The sequence below is a fragment of the Corapipo altera genome, unplaced genomic scaffold (genome assembly GCF_003945725.1).
Source record: "Corapipo altera isolate COAL_440 unplaced genomic scaffold, ASM394572v1 61067, whole genome shotgun sequence".
Taxonomy (NCBI): Eukaryota; Metazoa; Chordata; class Aves; order Passeriformes; family Pipridae; genus Corapipo; species Corapipo altera.
In genome coordinates, this window is record NW_020885043.1 from 448,630 (window position 1) to 464,371 (window position 15,742).

Here is a 15,742-nt window from a genome sequence, read left to right on the forward strand (position 1 = left end):
CCCGGGGTACCTGGGTGTTCCCACTTGCACCTGAGCATATATTAACCCATTGAACTTTGTGTTTTGCAGGTTTCCCCCCAGCCCTGATGGATCAAGACTACTACCATCACTTCGACCAACAGACATCTAAATTGCAACTATCAAGTCTCATTACTGGATCCTCAGGTGGTGATATCTTTCTATTATCCTTTCTTTCTTTCTTTTCCTTATACATTTTCTTAAGTGTTACTTTTATGCTTTTATATTGCTATCTTTCTACTGTTAATAACCAAAATGGCTCCATACCTCCTTTCCATTGCAACCAAATTGTTCTGAAATAAACCTACCATAAATATATTTATAAACACAGGTCATTTAGTGTCATTTATTTCTAATCTGCCCTAAGGGATCTATTAATAATAATAACAACCTCAGTTACCCTGCCTTCAGGGGCGGGTCGTTAGAGGAAAGCAGAACACAAGAGGGAATTTTGCTGACAAAATTAATCTGTGTGTTTAGTTCTTACAGGTCTTATCTAGTTTCTTTACAATATATCACAGTATTAGATCTGTTCTCATGCACAACCTTATTGTCACTGCCTCTCATTGCCAATGAGAGTTAAGTATATATCTGAATAAAGAGGTATTTTGGAACTGATATTGTTTAGCCTCAGAATAAAAAAAGGGATGAGAAAAACACTAAAAAAAGAGGAAACACCTTTTTTCAGGACAACCAAGCACTGCTTTGATGTAAACCATGTAAAATGACATATAAAGTGAAAACAACTTCAGAGTATCACACATATCTATTTGAAAGATGACAGATCAGCAGTTCTGTTTGGTCTAGAGGGTTTCTGGAGGAGCAAAGTTTCGTACAGGGAAAGATAATAGGATAAAGGAAATGAGATTCTTAAAAAAAAAAGAAACAAACTTGACATGTTCACACTATAATATCCTTTATAAATCTTGCAGTAAAAAGCATAAATAATCCAGCTATTTCTGATATTCTGCCAGATGTAGTTAGAGTAAATCTTGCGCAGTCATAACGTCCGAATGAACACCTCACTTTATAAGAAATCTCTCACTCTACCTATCACTTTCTGACAATTAAATTAAAAATTATTAAATTGATAAACAATCTGCCCCAACCTTCCCAAACCAGGAAGCATTTCTACAGTGTCAAACTCTAATAATTTAGAAGTGCAAATACAGTGCATTTTAAAAAAGTACAGTCTGAACATTAAATCCAAAAGGATTAACTGAACTACATAGGTAAAGGAGTATTTATGATAATTCACACAATACAAATATGTTTATACTTAAAGAGATTTTCCCTTCTGATGTTTCAAGAAAAATCCTGAAAATGTAGAATCTCCTTGAAGTTTATTTATGCCCATCCAGTGATCATTTATGCATATATTATTTACACAATATAATAGCTTAATACCATCTAAAGGTCAAATGTTAGAACAGGTCTATGTAATGAATTAAAAAACAACAATTCTCAGTTGTTTTCACTTGAACCATTGTACTTGAACAAAAGCTAAATCATGCCCTCAGAGTTTGGTTCAGGACTTGACTGTGTGAATACAAGTTAACTACACTGAAGCTATGATAAATGTGCTCCAAATCAGGCCTATCTATTTGGATCAATCTGCAGCATGGTTATGTACCACCTCAATATATGAATAGCAGTAATGTAAGAAGGGGCTGTGCAATCAAAAAAAGAAACAGAGAAAAATCCAATAGTCAGAAAAGCTGGCCCCAAGAAGAAAAATCTAACACAGATAACAGTTTAAAGAACAAACACAAATCTCTGGTCCTCATCGTAACTGAAATAATACCGGTACACTGACTTCCGTAGACTTACACTGACTTGCTAAGAATCTGTCTCTGAGTTTATAAAGACCATGGATAAATGGACCTAATGGAGACTAGGGGCAACTACAGTATGCAGAGGAAAACCCCCAGTGATGTTTAACTTGCTAGTATTGTAACCTGACTTTATAAAAGGGTAAGACGAAGAATCCTCCTCAAACAGAAAACATATTACCTTCTTTCAGAGATCTCTGCTCTTCTTATATCTGACCACTATGGCTAAAACAAAGCCATGCTACACACTGACTTAAAGGAACATCTAAAGGAAATAAAGCATTAAAAATACTTAGTTCCAAGCATGGCTAGTGAGAGCTAAAGTACTGTAATCTTCCTTGCACACCATTTCAACTCTTAGTCATTTAAACCTGTTTCTTGGTTTGAACATCCATCCAGTGAACATCCACCCCTTTGCCCATGACTCTAAAGCCTGTGTTCCTGTTGGTTTGAAAAACAAAGTCATCAGGCTAAATATCTGAAGTAACAGGACAAGGCCTGTCAGCTGATACTCAAGTCTATGATCACAAGCCAATAGTGGTTTTGTCATTTAGAGACAATTCTTGAGTGCAATAGTAAAAAAAATGTGGTCACCACTCAGGAAGTCCACAGATGCAGCAATGGTAGTTGGAAAAAATCACGGCCAAATGCAAGAAAGTAATACTTAGCCTTGTGCTAGCCTAAATTGATACTACATATAAGTCAATGCTGTTGACCCTAATAGAGCCTGTACTGAAGACCTGCCTAAAAGCTGCACACAGTACAGCACTGTTATAGTTTCTCTTCCTATTTCATTAGCTTCTGATGAATTTTTTTCACACCAACTGCTTGGCTGGGGTGGGAATGAGCTTTTCAGGTTTTGGTGTTTGCTGGGATTAGACCTTAATGACTGTCTTATTGATATGCTAAACAACTCCTCTAGTCAAGAAGCAGGACTCTTTTGTTTCCCTCTACCTGAGGCCAGGGGCGGGGAGCAGGGAGAACTCAGGTTTGGGGTTTTTTTCCCTCGGGAGGAGGGACTGGATTTCGGGGCGGAATTCCGGGTGAGTGTTAGGGGGAATAGGAAAGCTCCTCTTTCCATGCTGAGGGAAGCTTGTGTCCATTGACGAGGAAGAGGAGTTTCCAGCCGCAGCCTTTGACAGCGTGAGTCGACAGGAAGATCACCCTCCCCCCTTCTCCTTTCCCCCTTCGGTGGGTGGGTCCCGTCCGGCTGCCTCCTGTGCACCAGGGCCCCACGCGGCGCCCGCCAGAGCCCAACAGTGCCCCCTGCCGACCACCACAAAGCAACTGCACGCTCTGCTCCTCCAGAGATCCAACAGCGCCCCCTGCTGGTCGTGGTTAGAATTGCACCGAAAGGAAAAAAAAAACTGGTTTTGGTGGGAATTTGGATGCAGGATTGTTGTTTGCTTTTTTCTTTTGTTGTGTTACCTATGCACATATATTCTTTAATAAAGGGCTGTTGCTTTTTCTTTCTCCACACTTCCTCAACTGGAGCATCTTAAATTCGGATTTACAATTGCTTAGAGGGAGGAGCTTGTTTTTCCTCATAACCTGCCCTCCTTAGCAAACACTTCTGTCTCATTAAACTGAGACAAGCATAGATGCTGCACAGCAAGCATCTTCTCTAAGAAGAAACCACTAACTCTTCTTCAATGTGATCAATAAAAGTTTGGCCCTTAATGGTCAAGGCTTAGGGGTTTCATTTTATATACTTCACAAGAGAGCTTACAATCATAAATTTACCACTCAGTACACCACTGTATACTAAGAATATTGTAAATACATCTTTCTAAATAAAAATACAAACAAGCAGAGAACATAAAACCCTTCTCTCAAAGGATACCTTTTAAATGTCTTTAAAATGTCAAAAGGAAAGTGAATTTTGAGTATGCTCCCCTTTCACCAATTTCTCTAAGCCTTTCTCAGTTCAGTTTGAATTTTCAAGATCCTGAGATTATCTTCCAGTCAACACTTTCCAGCAAAGGCTGACCCCACTGTGGTGATTTTGGCTGGGATAATTTTCTTCATAGTATCTAGTATGAGCTATATTTTGGATTTGTGCTGGAAATTGAGTTGATAATTCAAGGATTTTTTTGTTACTGCTGAGCAGTGCTTACACAGAGCCAAGGCATTTTCTGCTCCTCACACTGCCCCAACAGCAAGGAGGCTGGGGGTGCACAAGAAGTTGGGAGGGGACACAGCTGGGACAGCTGACCCCAACTGACAAAAGGGATATTCCAGACCATAGTTCTCTGTGGTGCGAACCACGCTTGCTCCTGACGTCGGCAATAAATACCTTTGCTTCTCAAAAGATCCAAAAGTCTCTGAGCAGTTCTTTAAACCGGATTTTTTGGATTCAGTCTTTCCAATTCTTGTGTGAGCGGCTGCATGGGGCTTAGCTGTCAGCTGTGGTTAAACCATGACATGCCAGTTAAAACGCTGCAGGATGTAAAGACATCTCATTGTAGAAGTGACATAATTTTGTTCCAACATTTATAAATCAGTTTGGTTTACATCAGTTATGCCCTTAGACTTTTTACTTGTGAGGTGGGAAAGCATTTTACTGAGCAGTCTGGCAGTCTGTTCCTGTAGCCAGGCCCCAAAATATGCGCAGGGGAGAACTGATGGCTATAGGAGTGTTGCCTGCACTTTCACAGATCACTTGCAAAGAATACAACACTAACGTGACATACTCCAGGAAAGAAAAAGAATCACCAAAGATATCAGATGAACTGTCCGATAAAAAAAATTTAAACAAAAAAACCCCAAGACATGTTGCCAAATATAATAAAAATCAGCTAAAATATAAGAGGATGTCCTATCATATACTATTAACACTATTAATATCATATTAAGTAAAAGGTAACTAAGAGCCAGGGAAACAAAAAGGATATGTTCAAGCTTTTGCATATATTTCTTTCTGAAAACAAACACAACAAATAGTGAAATACAATAAAAAAATGTATACATGCTCAATCCAGTTTATAACCAAAAGCTTGTAACCATTCAGAAATAATATTTAAACTACCATTCAATAAAATATTTTTTTAGTCATAGAAGCTATACTGACATTTCATTTAATGTCTCAGTAGCTTAATTTGGTCAATTGCACACAGTCTCTCATCTTTAATGAGACTAAATATGGATCTCAAATGCAAGAGAATAAGGTGCTGATGTGATTATGTGCCTATTTGTTATTATTTGTTATTAAAAACATTTTTTCCAGTTTTTTTAAGATGAATTAACTTTATATTTCATGTTGATACCTTTGCTGTGTTTCTGTTAAGTTTACATATGCCAGAAATTCTACATATATACATAAACTAAAAAAAGAGAAATGGTGAAGTGCCACAGGACAGCACTCAGAGGAACGAGCCTCTGACTAGGATCACCTTTCGGATCACCTCCCTCTACACTTCCTCCTCAGTTTACATTTGCACGAAGGCAGATTTATTGATCCTCCTTGCAAAACGAAAGGAAACAAAAAAGCCTGCCACGGTATTGAACTACTGCACCTCACTGCCAGCAGGAAATGAAGGGAGTCATTACTGTAAAAAAAGTACCTTTTGGAGCCTCCAATATAGGTGAAGGTAAAGGTGGAGTCTGTGTACCTGAAATCTGAAATACAACGAGCTGCGTTATTACAACTTGTATTTTGGCTGAAATAGCTGAGGTTTTGCAGACCAGCATTCTGCTATCGACACAAGGTGATGTGGGGGGGAGAGGGTCGGCATGAATCAGAGGAAATGCAGCAACTCCCCTTTTCCCCCTCAGCCTCTTACAGCAACTCCCCCTCCCCCCCAGCCTCTTACAGCAACTCCCCCTCCCCCCCAGCCCCTCGCAACAAGTATCCGGTGCTATGGCAACGGCAGGGATTTTCATTGTCACAAATGGCAACAGGCAGACACAAGCCGGGGTCCTGCGACGGCAAATCACTGCCGGTACCTCACCGTCCCCGCCAAGGAAGCCACGGGGTGTTTTTGCATGGAAAGGGGGACGTTTACCGCTTGCCATGCCCCTAGCCTTGAACCAAGGTGGGCGTGCGGGAACAAAGGCATGCGCCGAGGATGAAAGAAGTCCGGCCGCCCGGAAAACAGCCGTGTAAGCGCCTGCTGGAGCAAAAAGCACCAGGGCTGCGCTCGGCTAGGCGCTCGCCCCAGCAGCTGCGGACTGTGCCAGGCAGCGGGGGGCACGCCCACTCACACACACCTGCCCGTTTTTGCGTGTGGCCACTGCCACGCTCCGACTCAGGATGCTGCCCCCCCTCCTTTCCCAACCGGCGCCTGGTCTCGTCTGCCCACAAATGCCCTCGGAAGGAGAGAAGCAAGAGGAAGAAGGGGCTGAGAGCAGGCACAAGCTAGCTCGGTGGCGGCTCCCGGTAACGGCGGCGGAGGGCACGAGCACAGCCCCGGTAGCCGTGCCGCAGCGGGAGCGGGGTCTGGGGCGGGCAGCGGCAGCCTCCGCGCCGCCAACCTGGCTCCCGGGGAGAAACTCACCTGCAAACAGGCAGTCCTTCTCCGCCTTGCACTTTTGGATCACAACGTCAATATCCTTCTGAATCCTCTCCTGTCTTGAACACATCCCCATGAAATAAATCCCGGGGGGGGGGGGAGCAGTCTTTATTTCCACCCCACCCCCCGCGCTTCCAGGTTTAATATTCAGTCCGAAAAGAAAGACCCCGGGGCTGGCGAGCAGGAGTCTCCCCGCGCCCCGGAGGGATCTGCTCGGCCGGCTGGAGGACGGCGTTGGAAGGCGGCGGGAACCGGTATTGTATGCCCAGATGTGCCCACCGAGATGTGCCGCCGCTGCCGGCGACTGGCAATTTCCTCACAAAAGATCCAGCGGGGGGGGGGGGCGTTGACTCGGGGGCCCCCCCCCCCCACCCCCAGCAATCTTGTTTTTTGGAGTTCTGGTTAGGTCTTTTTTTTTAAGGAAAAAAAAAAGGTGGGGGAAGCCAACCAGACTGCTCATATCGCCAACGGGAGCGATCGCCGCGCAGCAGTAGCGTGGAGAGCCGGCGGCGGCGCCCGCACCCAGTCCCTGGCGGCGCGGCGGGGCCTACAGTGCTGCAGCGACGCCGAGCCGCACATTCTCTCCTCGCTCCTGGCCCGGCACGTACGACCCCCGCCGGCTCTCCGGGTGGAGGCGGCGCGAGAGAAAGAAGAGGCGGATGCGCAGAGCTGTGCGGGCAGCTCGTGAGGCGGCGGCTCGATGGCCCCAGCCCCGCTGCAGGCCCTCGCCTCCAACCCCCGCCCCGGCCTCAGGCATAGGCTTTCGCCTCCTTCCGAACAGCGGAGAAATGCAAATGACAAGTGCTTCGGGCGACGGGGCGGTTCCCAGGCCCGCACCAGCGAGGAAGCAGGCAGCGCTGCGCTGCGCAAGATCGGTGGCGGCGGGGCAGGGGGAGGGGTGGACTTCCCGAACGGGCGGGGCCTCGTGGGGCCCGGCATCAGGGGCCACTCGCCCCTTCTCCCGAGGGAGACGTCGTCTGGCTCCCAGCGGGGCGGGCGCTGCGGGCGGCCCCCTGCGGCTCTTTACACCGCAGCTCCCCTTTCGCCCGTGTCCGCGCCATTCCGTCCCCGTGGCGGGCGCACCCCTGCCCGCCACTGAGGGCGGGCGTCGGCTAGCGGCACCCCAGCCTCACCGCGGGCAGAGCTCTTCTTCCTAGCCCTTACCAGGAAAATAGGGCAACCCACCCTTAGCAGAGTGCCATCCTCTGCCTGCCTCCGCCTCCATCCTATCGACGGGGATGCGTGCCCATGGAAACAATAAAAAGAATTAAGGTGTTTATAATCCATCTCTAACCACCGTGATTTTTAATCACGCTCCTCCCCGGCAGTCTTCAGCAAAGCTGTCTCAAACCTAAGGGCTTTGGGAGAGGGCTCGGGCTGTCGGTACAGTGCCTAGCAGTCAGCACTAATCCAGCCTAGAAGCTTTGGGTGCTAATGCAGTACAGGTAAGGACGATAATATAACTTAGGAAAAGATGTTCGAATCTACAAAACCAAATATTTTTTGTCAGCCAAAGAACAAAGGGACTAATTAAAAAAAATAAATGAGTGTGAACACAGTGGAAACAGATTTGATTAAAAACATTCAAAAGAATATTCATAAAATTAATTTTTTATGTATTCACCCAGCTCTAAATAGATCTCATGGATTATTCATTAATGACTCAGGAGTTTTAGTATTTTTTTTCTTAAGCAAGCCAGGGGGAGGGGGAAGTAAGGATAGGAAAGGGTAAGGATAAAAAGGAATAAAGGAGACCTTCCCATTGAGTCACAAGGTTCAGAATGGACCCCCCTGCCAAACTTAGCCCCAGACTTGACCGACAGTTTAGGCCCAAAGGTTTAACAGCACTTAATCGATAGCTTAAGTTACCCAATTCAACAAAGGATTCATATGGAATTTACTATAAGCACAACAGTAACTCACAGGCCTAACTTATGAATCTAACATACTTAAGAATCTAGGAGAGCAACCTTTGTAGTACATTTGTAATGGCATATTCATGCTCGCACGCACACAGATCTAAAGAGTATGTACAAAGTATGTAGCTGTGAAAAATTCCCCTCAAGTTCAGTGAAGTACTCACTTTGGATGCCTTTGCACCTTGTATTGGATCTGGCTGAGATGGAGTTCATTTTCCCATAGCAGCCCTCACAGTGCTGTGCTCTGCATTGGCAGCTAGAAAGATGCTAGTCTTTTTGGCACCCAATATGGGGTGAGACAAAGGCAGTTATATATGGAGTTGTAGTGGGTTGACCTTGGCTGGATGCCAGATGCCCATCAAGCTGCTCTATCACTCCCCTTCCCAGACAGATGGAGGGAATAAGATGGAAAATGACTCGTGGGTTGAGATAAAGCACTTTACTAAAGAAAAAAAGCTATAGTTTGCACGTGCACAAGCGAAGCAGAAAATAACAAGGTTTGTTCTCTACTTTTCATCAGTAAGCGATGTGCGGCCATGTCCAGGGAAGCAGGGCTTCAGCACGTATAACTGTTTCTCAGAGGGCAGCCACTGGAAACAACAATTGCCCCCCCTTCCTCCTCCTTTCCTTAGCTTTTATGTCTGAGCTGACATCATATGGTATGGAATATCCCTTTGGTCAGTTTGGGTCAGCTGGCCTACTTGGGTCCCCTCCCAGGATCTTGCCCTCCATTGGGGAAGGAATGTTAGTGTTGGTGCTGTGCTCAGCAGTAGCCAAAACACCGGTGTGTTATCAACACCTTTCTAGCTACCAATGCAAAGCACAGCACTGTGAGGGCTACTGTGGGGAAATGAACTGCAGCTCAGCCAGACCCAATACAGGAGTTTTGTCAGCTGCACTGCTTATCTCTCTGTTTTGCTGAGTTTGGGAACATACTAATATAAACAATGGCTCCATGCTTTACCCTTACACTGACGGCCTTGTCATGCTGGGGGAGCAATCTTCTGGGGACAGTGAGGAAATACACCTTCCTCTCCCTGCCCAAGATTGATATGAATGGTTTTATAATGCAGTGTCCCACGTAGTCTTTGCTCATCCTTATGTAAGCTGTTTAATACTGTTAATAATATTAATTAATACTGTTAGCACACTATGGGATTCATGGAATCTGGTGTCATCCTGGTGTAAGAGAAAATAAACTTTAGGTGAGGAGATATTGAAATGTGCCCCGAGGCATCCAGTTCCTGGGGGGCAGGGTGTGTGGAAGGACTTGGGCTGGTTCCCAGGGTGGTTATCACCTCCCATTACCTGGGACTTCACACCTGAACAGGTAATCAACCCTGGCAAACTGACACATCACTTGATGGAAGGGTGCCTTGCCTACCCCAATGAAAACCAGCAGCTTCTCGCCCTGTACTGGGGCCTGGCCTGTGCCTATTGAACCATAGTTCAGTACTCTCAGAGGACTGTAGTGGAGGCAGGGACCCAAACTGCTTTGAGGGCACTATAGCTGAGATAAGGACTCAAACCACAACAACTACAGTCATTGCCACAGTAGCAAAAAAGAAAAAATGGATAAGGCAAGCTACAGGTCCATATCAGCGATTAGTAAGGAAGAAGAAGGAAAAGGAGAATCAGGAGAGGAGGGGTCAGATCAAGAAGCTGGTTCTTCAACCAAGAAATTGAAAGGAGTTAGACAAATCAAACAGGAAACTGAAGTTACCTGGTCTCTGACCTCATCAGAACTTCGAGACTTGCTAAAGGATTACAGCCACCAGCCAGGTGAGTGGATTTCTGCCTGGCTGCTTCGATGCTGGGATAACAGAGTCAATAGTCAGCAATTAGAAGGTCATGAAACCAAACAGCTGGGATCCCTTGCCAGAGATCAGGAAACTGAAAGAGGAATTGGAAAAGAAGAAACCATTTGCAGTCTCTGGAGATGGCGCCTCTCAAGTGTGAGGGCAAGATATCCATTAAAGGAAGACTTTGTGAACTCCCCAGGAAAGTGGACCACTGCAGATCAAGGTATCCAGTACCTGAGAGAATTAGCAGTGCTGGAAATCATCTTTAGTGATCTAAAAAGTGATAACGTGCCTACAGATCCAGAGGATGTCCCTTGCACAATGGCAATGTGGAGGAAGGTGGTTCAAAGAACCCCTGCATCATCTTCCAACAGCTTGGTAGCATTGTATTACCTGCAAGTGGATACACCAACTGTAGAGACAGTGTCCTCCTGGCTCCAAAACATAGAAGAAACTCTGGGCACTTCCACATCCCTGCAGGCCAGCACCTCAGCTCTCAGGGGCAGCCCAAGAGATCGGTCCTCTCCTGCCCCAGTCAGGGGGAAAAGGAGCCCTAGGTGCATGTGACGTGGTTCTTTCTGTGTGACCGGGGAAAGACATGAGGAAGTGAGATGGTCAACCCACCTTTAAGCTGGAAGCCTGGGTACATGAACTGAGAGGGAAAAGAGCTGGTAAGAAGGGGTCACCCAGGAAGTCTGTCAGTGTAGTTGCTACAGAGACACAAGAAGGCAATCAGTGATCTCCAGATATAAAAGAACTGAAATGACCTCCTTTGATCCTCATGAAGGGACTTCTGGTCTGGCATCGCAAAGGTCGGATAGTGAATACTTTGACCAGGAACAGGAATAGATATCCCTGTCTTTGACCAGGAGGAGGAAAGGGATGACTGGGTGTACTGGACTGTGTGGATTCGATGACCTGGCACATCAGATCCACAGAAGTATAAAGCTTTAGGAGATACTGGTGCACAGTGCATACTGTTGCCATCAAGGCACAGGAGTACAGAACCCATCTGACTCTCTGGAGTGACAGGGGGATGCCAGGAGTTGTCTGTATTAGAGGCTGAGGCTGAGGTGAGTTTAACAGGGGACAAGTGAGAAAAGCACCCCATTGTGACTGGCCCAGAGGCCCTTTGTATCCTTGGCATCAACTACCTCAGGAAAGGGTACTTCAAGGATCCAAAGGATATTGATGGGCTTTGAGTGTAGCTACTGTGAATACAGAGAAGGTCAAGCAGCTATCTACCCTGCCTGGCCTCTCAAAAGATCCCTTCGTTGTGGGATTGCTGCAAATTGAAGATCAGCAGGTGCCAATTGCTACCAGGACAGTGCACCGGCGCCAATATCACACCAACCGAGACTCCATAATTCCCATCCATAAGCTAATTCGTCGACTGGAGAGCCAATGAGTGATCAGCAGAACCCGCTCACCCTTTAACAACCCCATATGGCCAGTGTGAAAGTCTAATGGAGAGTGGAGGTTGACAGTGGACTATCGTGACCTGAATGAAGTCACACCACCTCTGAGTGCCGCTGTGCCAGACATGGCAGAACTTCAGTATGAACTGGAGTCAAAGGCAGCCAAGTGGTGCCACAATTGATACTGCCAATGTGTTTTTCTCAATCCCTTTGGCAACAGAGTGCAGACCACAGTTTACCTTCACTTGGAGGGGTGTCCAGTATACCTGGAATCGACTGTCCCAGGAGTGGAAACACAGCCCAATCATCTGCTATGGACTGATCCAGACTGCATTGTGTCAGAGACTGAAATGGTTAATGATTTATGCATTCTAGGAGACTTTTGCAGGCTTTTGACTTTTTCTCAGATCCAGTGAAGAGCCGAGCTTGCAGGCTTTTGACTGTTGCATTGTACCTCTGATGGGCAATTGAAGGTGTCGGGCCCTGAAGGGACGGGACCTCTGATGGCCCATAGGAACCCATCCTCCCCTCTGCCAGTCTGGAAAAGGGCGGGAACCAGACCAGACACAGAAACTCTGTGCAGGCCCAAGGAGAGGTTGGAGGCTCGAGGCATGGCCCGTGACACTGACCATGGATATAATAACTCATAACTTTTTGGAGCGTGGGGGCTTCCCTCCTTCACCCCCAGCAGATCAAGGCCGCCACTTCAACTGACAGACATGGAAGCTGCAACTACTAAGTTTCATCGCTGGACCCCCTGGGCGGTGACTATATACATCTGTACACTCTCAGCTTTTCTTTCCCTTACTCTCCCTTACTCTTATCCTGCCTTTCTCTCCCCTATGCATTTTCTCCCCCCCCCCCCCAAGGTTATCTCTATGCCACATTGTTATATGTCAGATACAGAATTGTTAAAATAAACCTTGCCAGTATATGTTTTCAGACACTGATTATTCAGTGTCATTTCACTCTAATCCACCCCAAGGGAATTATTGATAAAAACCTGGGTTACCCCCCTCCCTTTTTCTGGGGCGGGTTGCAACACATTGGAACAGGGTGAAGCTCTGGAACACCTGCAATATATTGATGACATCATCATGTGAGGCAAGACAGCAGAAGAAGTTTTTGAGAAAGGGAAGAAAATAATCCGAGGGCTTCTGAAAGCTGTTTTTTGCCATAAAACAAAGTAAGGTAAAGAGACCTGCACAGGAGATCCAGTTCTTTGGAATAAAATGGCAGGATGGATGTCATCATGTACCTATGGATGTGGTGAACAAAATAGCAACTGTGTCTCCACTGGCTAACAATGAAGAAACACAAACTTTCCTAGGCCTTGTGGTGTTCTGGAGGATGCACATTCCAGGTTACAGAGAGCTTGTGAGCCCTCTCTATTGAGTGACTCTGAAGAAGAATCATTTTGTGTTGGGCCTTGAGCAACAACAGGTCTTTGAGCAGATCCAGAGGAAATAGCTCGTGTGGTAACTCTTGGACCTGTTTGGACAGGACCAGCCATGCAAAATATACTTGTTATGGTTACAAGACAAGGGGTGGAGCTTTAGCAATGGATATTCATACCATCATGTCATCACAAGGGACCACTCTTCCACCTGGCAGAGGGGGTACAAGAGAGCATTTGTTGTGAGTCAGAGCTGCTGCTGGAACCGTTCTGTGAGTCCCAGCCACTCAGTAGCCGCTGCAAGTGTCTGGGACTGCCACAAGCCCGGAGTCACTGCTTTTTGTCACCAGTAGCCACCACGAGCTGCTGGGACCACTGCAAGCCTGGAGTTGATGTTTTACCAATGCTTTTGCCTCCGGTAGCCACCACAAGCCACAGGGGCTGCCACCACCACAAGTCGCCAGGACTGTGGACACTGCTGCTGCTGCCAATCAGTGTTTCCAGCAGCATAACTAATTTCAGATGAAATAGTTTTCCAGGTTTTGCTTTGCCCCGTTCTCCGTTGTGTTCTGGCTGGGGGAGGGCACTGGACAGCAGAAACTCATTTACCATAGTTTTCTTTGTTCTCCCGAGCCACATGGTCCATCATGGGAACCCCTTGGCCATTTTGTCTCTTGCTTTTGCCCTGGGGGTTGGGGGACTAGAAAACAATTCTTGCCTTGTTGACTTAAACTGTTTTCCTTTGTATCTTTGTAGTTACTGCTATTTCCTAATCTCTTTGTATTATCCCTTCATTATTGGAGGGGGCGGGGAGAGGTTGAATCCAAAGGGGGGTGGCTTATTTTACTATTCTATTTCTCCGTTTGGTTTGTCCAAAACCAACCAAATACTCTACACTGCAGAATTGTTAAAATAAACCTTGCCAGTATATGTTTTCAGACACTGATTATTCAGTGTCGTTTCACTCTAATCCACCCCAAGGGAATTATTGATAAAAACCTGGGTTACCCCCCTCCCTTTTTCTGGGGTGGGTCGTAACATTTTTGGTGTAGTCGGAAGGATCCTTTGGATGTGGTGGAGTAATCGGTGTAGTCTAAAACTGGTACCGAGGGCGAGTCAAATGGTGACTGTCCCCTCGATGTAAAATTATAGTAAGAATTTTTTTCTTCTCGGTGTGACCCGGGCACATCGGACCTGTTGAAAGGTTTCCTGGTACCTGGACCTGATTCAAAGAAACCTTTGAACAATCTGAAAAGCACTTTTATTACGGCCGGGGAATGCAAAGGGGCAGGTGTTTTCCCCAGTGCACTCTGCTGAGCCAAGAAATACCATAGCTTTTTATACAGTTCGAAAGTAACAAGTTTAAAATTATCTAAATAGACACTTAGTTTTTACCTCCTATTCTTACCATTATAGAGTAGTTACATAAAGTTTTATCATTTCAAACAGTTTCAGGTTCCCCACCCCTCTCTACGTGCTAAAAAGCCTTCCTTATTCTCTAAGCTATTTTTATCTTAATTACCCACAGTTTGGGCAAAAACTTTTAAACAGTTTTACATTTTGCAAAGTCACACTTACATAGTTAAATAGCTAAATTTTATTTCATTTTCTATTTCAATTCCCCCCTTTTCTTTTAACTAATGCAAATTCTTTTGCATCACTTTTTGTACAGTCCAGAGCACATGTACTTGTAGTGCTATAGTCTTTATTTTCCACCACATCCATAGATTGACGATTGTAAGTAAGAGAGTTGCCAGCATCAAAACCAAGATCGGGTGAATCAGGAAGTTAAATAGCTGAGCTGCCGTGGGTGAATGTCTATTGGTTAATCCCAAAAACATGCTCCACCAATGATGTTCTCCAGTCTTTGTCACTTCTGTAATGATGTTTTTTATCTCTGTTGTGTCGTGTTTCACTTGCCACAGCAAAGTAACATTTACCTTTTCCATCATTTGTTTAATATCAGGGTGATAGAGCATTTTCTGGAGGATATTAATGTCCATGCCTATTTGTAGTTTAGGCATCTCATGATATAACATATATCTATCCGAGATTAATTGCATGGTGGTCACAGGAACAGTGTATCTAAAGTCACATCCTATTATTTTAGTAAAATTGCAAACACAGAAGTTAGTACCATTAGTTAACTCTTTACAATTATCAATTGTTGCACTCCTGCAAGGTGTTCTGATGCAGGCACATCCCTTACCCACATAATACACTTGGGACTGTGCCTGTGTATTTGGGAACATTTCAAATGTGCACACACTGTCTTCTGTATCTAAACATAAATCCTCCTTCTCTATTACAGCATTTTCACACACATATCCTAGTTGTTCTCTAGGTATACAGGCCTTTGTGTTGACAGTTTGCCACCTCCCCATGTCCTTGTCATAACTTGCCCAGACATTATGCCCTATAGGTCTAACTACAATGTCCCGGTGTATTGCTCCTAATGCTAAGACAGGAAATATGGTCTGCTCTTTTGCCTCACAGATGGTAAGAACATATGCCTCTATTTGTTCCTGCTCTGTGTTATATGTGAAGTTCACTAACTGCCACCATGCCTGATGTTCTTTTTCAAATTTACTTGTGGTGTCTTGTCTGGATATGATCTCTCTTATCTCTTGAGGTAAAATTCCTGAGGTTCCTTCTCTTATAATTCCTGCCGATACAGATTGTATCCATTGCTGAGTTTGGATACACTGTATTGCTACTGAAACATCTTTTTGTAATTTTCCAAAGACATTAGTCACAACCTGAAAGTCTTTAGATGTGTGTTCAGTTAACAAGATCATTAAATCTGTAGTAAGAGATTGTGTTTCAACTATAGTCATTAATGATGA

At 45.3% G+C, this 15,742-nt stretch overlaps 1 protein-coding gene across 2 annotated transcripts in view; it reads right to left on the reverse strand.

The window, feature by feature from the left end:
- Positions 1-6,443, reverse strand: part of LOC113959487 (poly [ADP-ribose] polymerase 8-like) — a 254,813-nt gene extending 248,370 nt beyond the window's left edge. The window contains exons 1-2 of one of the 2 annotated variants that reach the window (XM_027668556.1): positions 6,347-6,443; positions 5,414-5,468 (exon numbers count right to left, since the gene is read on the reverse strand). In XM_027668556.1, coding sequence (XP_027524357.1) covers positions 5,414-5,468; positions 6,347-6,437 — 146 coding nt within the window. In that variant the 5' untranslated portion in view covers positions 6,438-6,443. The remainder of the gene's footprint in view (positions 1-5,413; positions 5,469-6,346) is intronic. The other variant, XM_027668555.1, reaches the window with a different exon arrangement.
- Between the last annotated feature and the right edge of the window lie 9,299 nt (positions 6,444-15,742).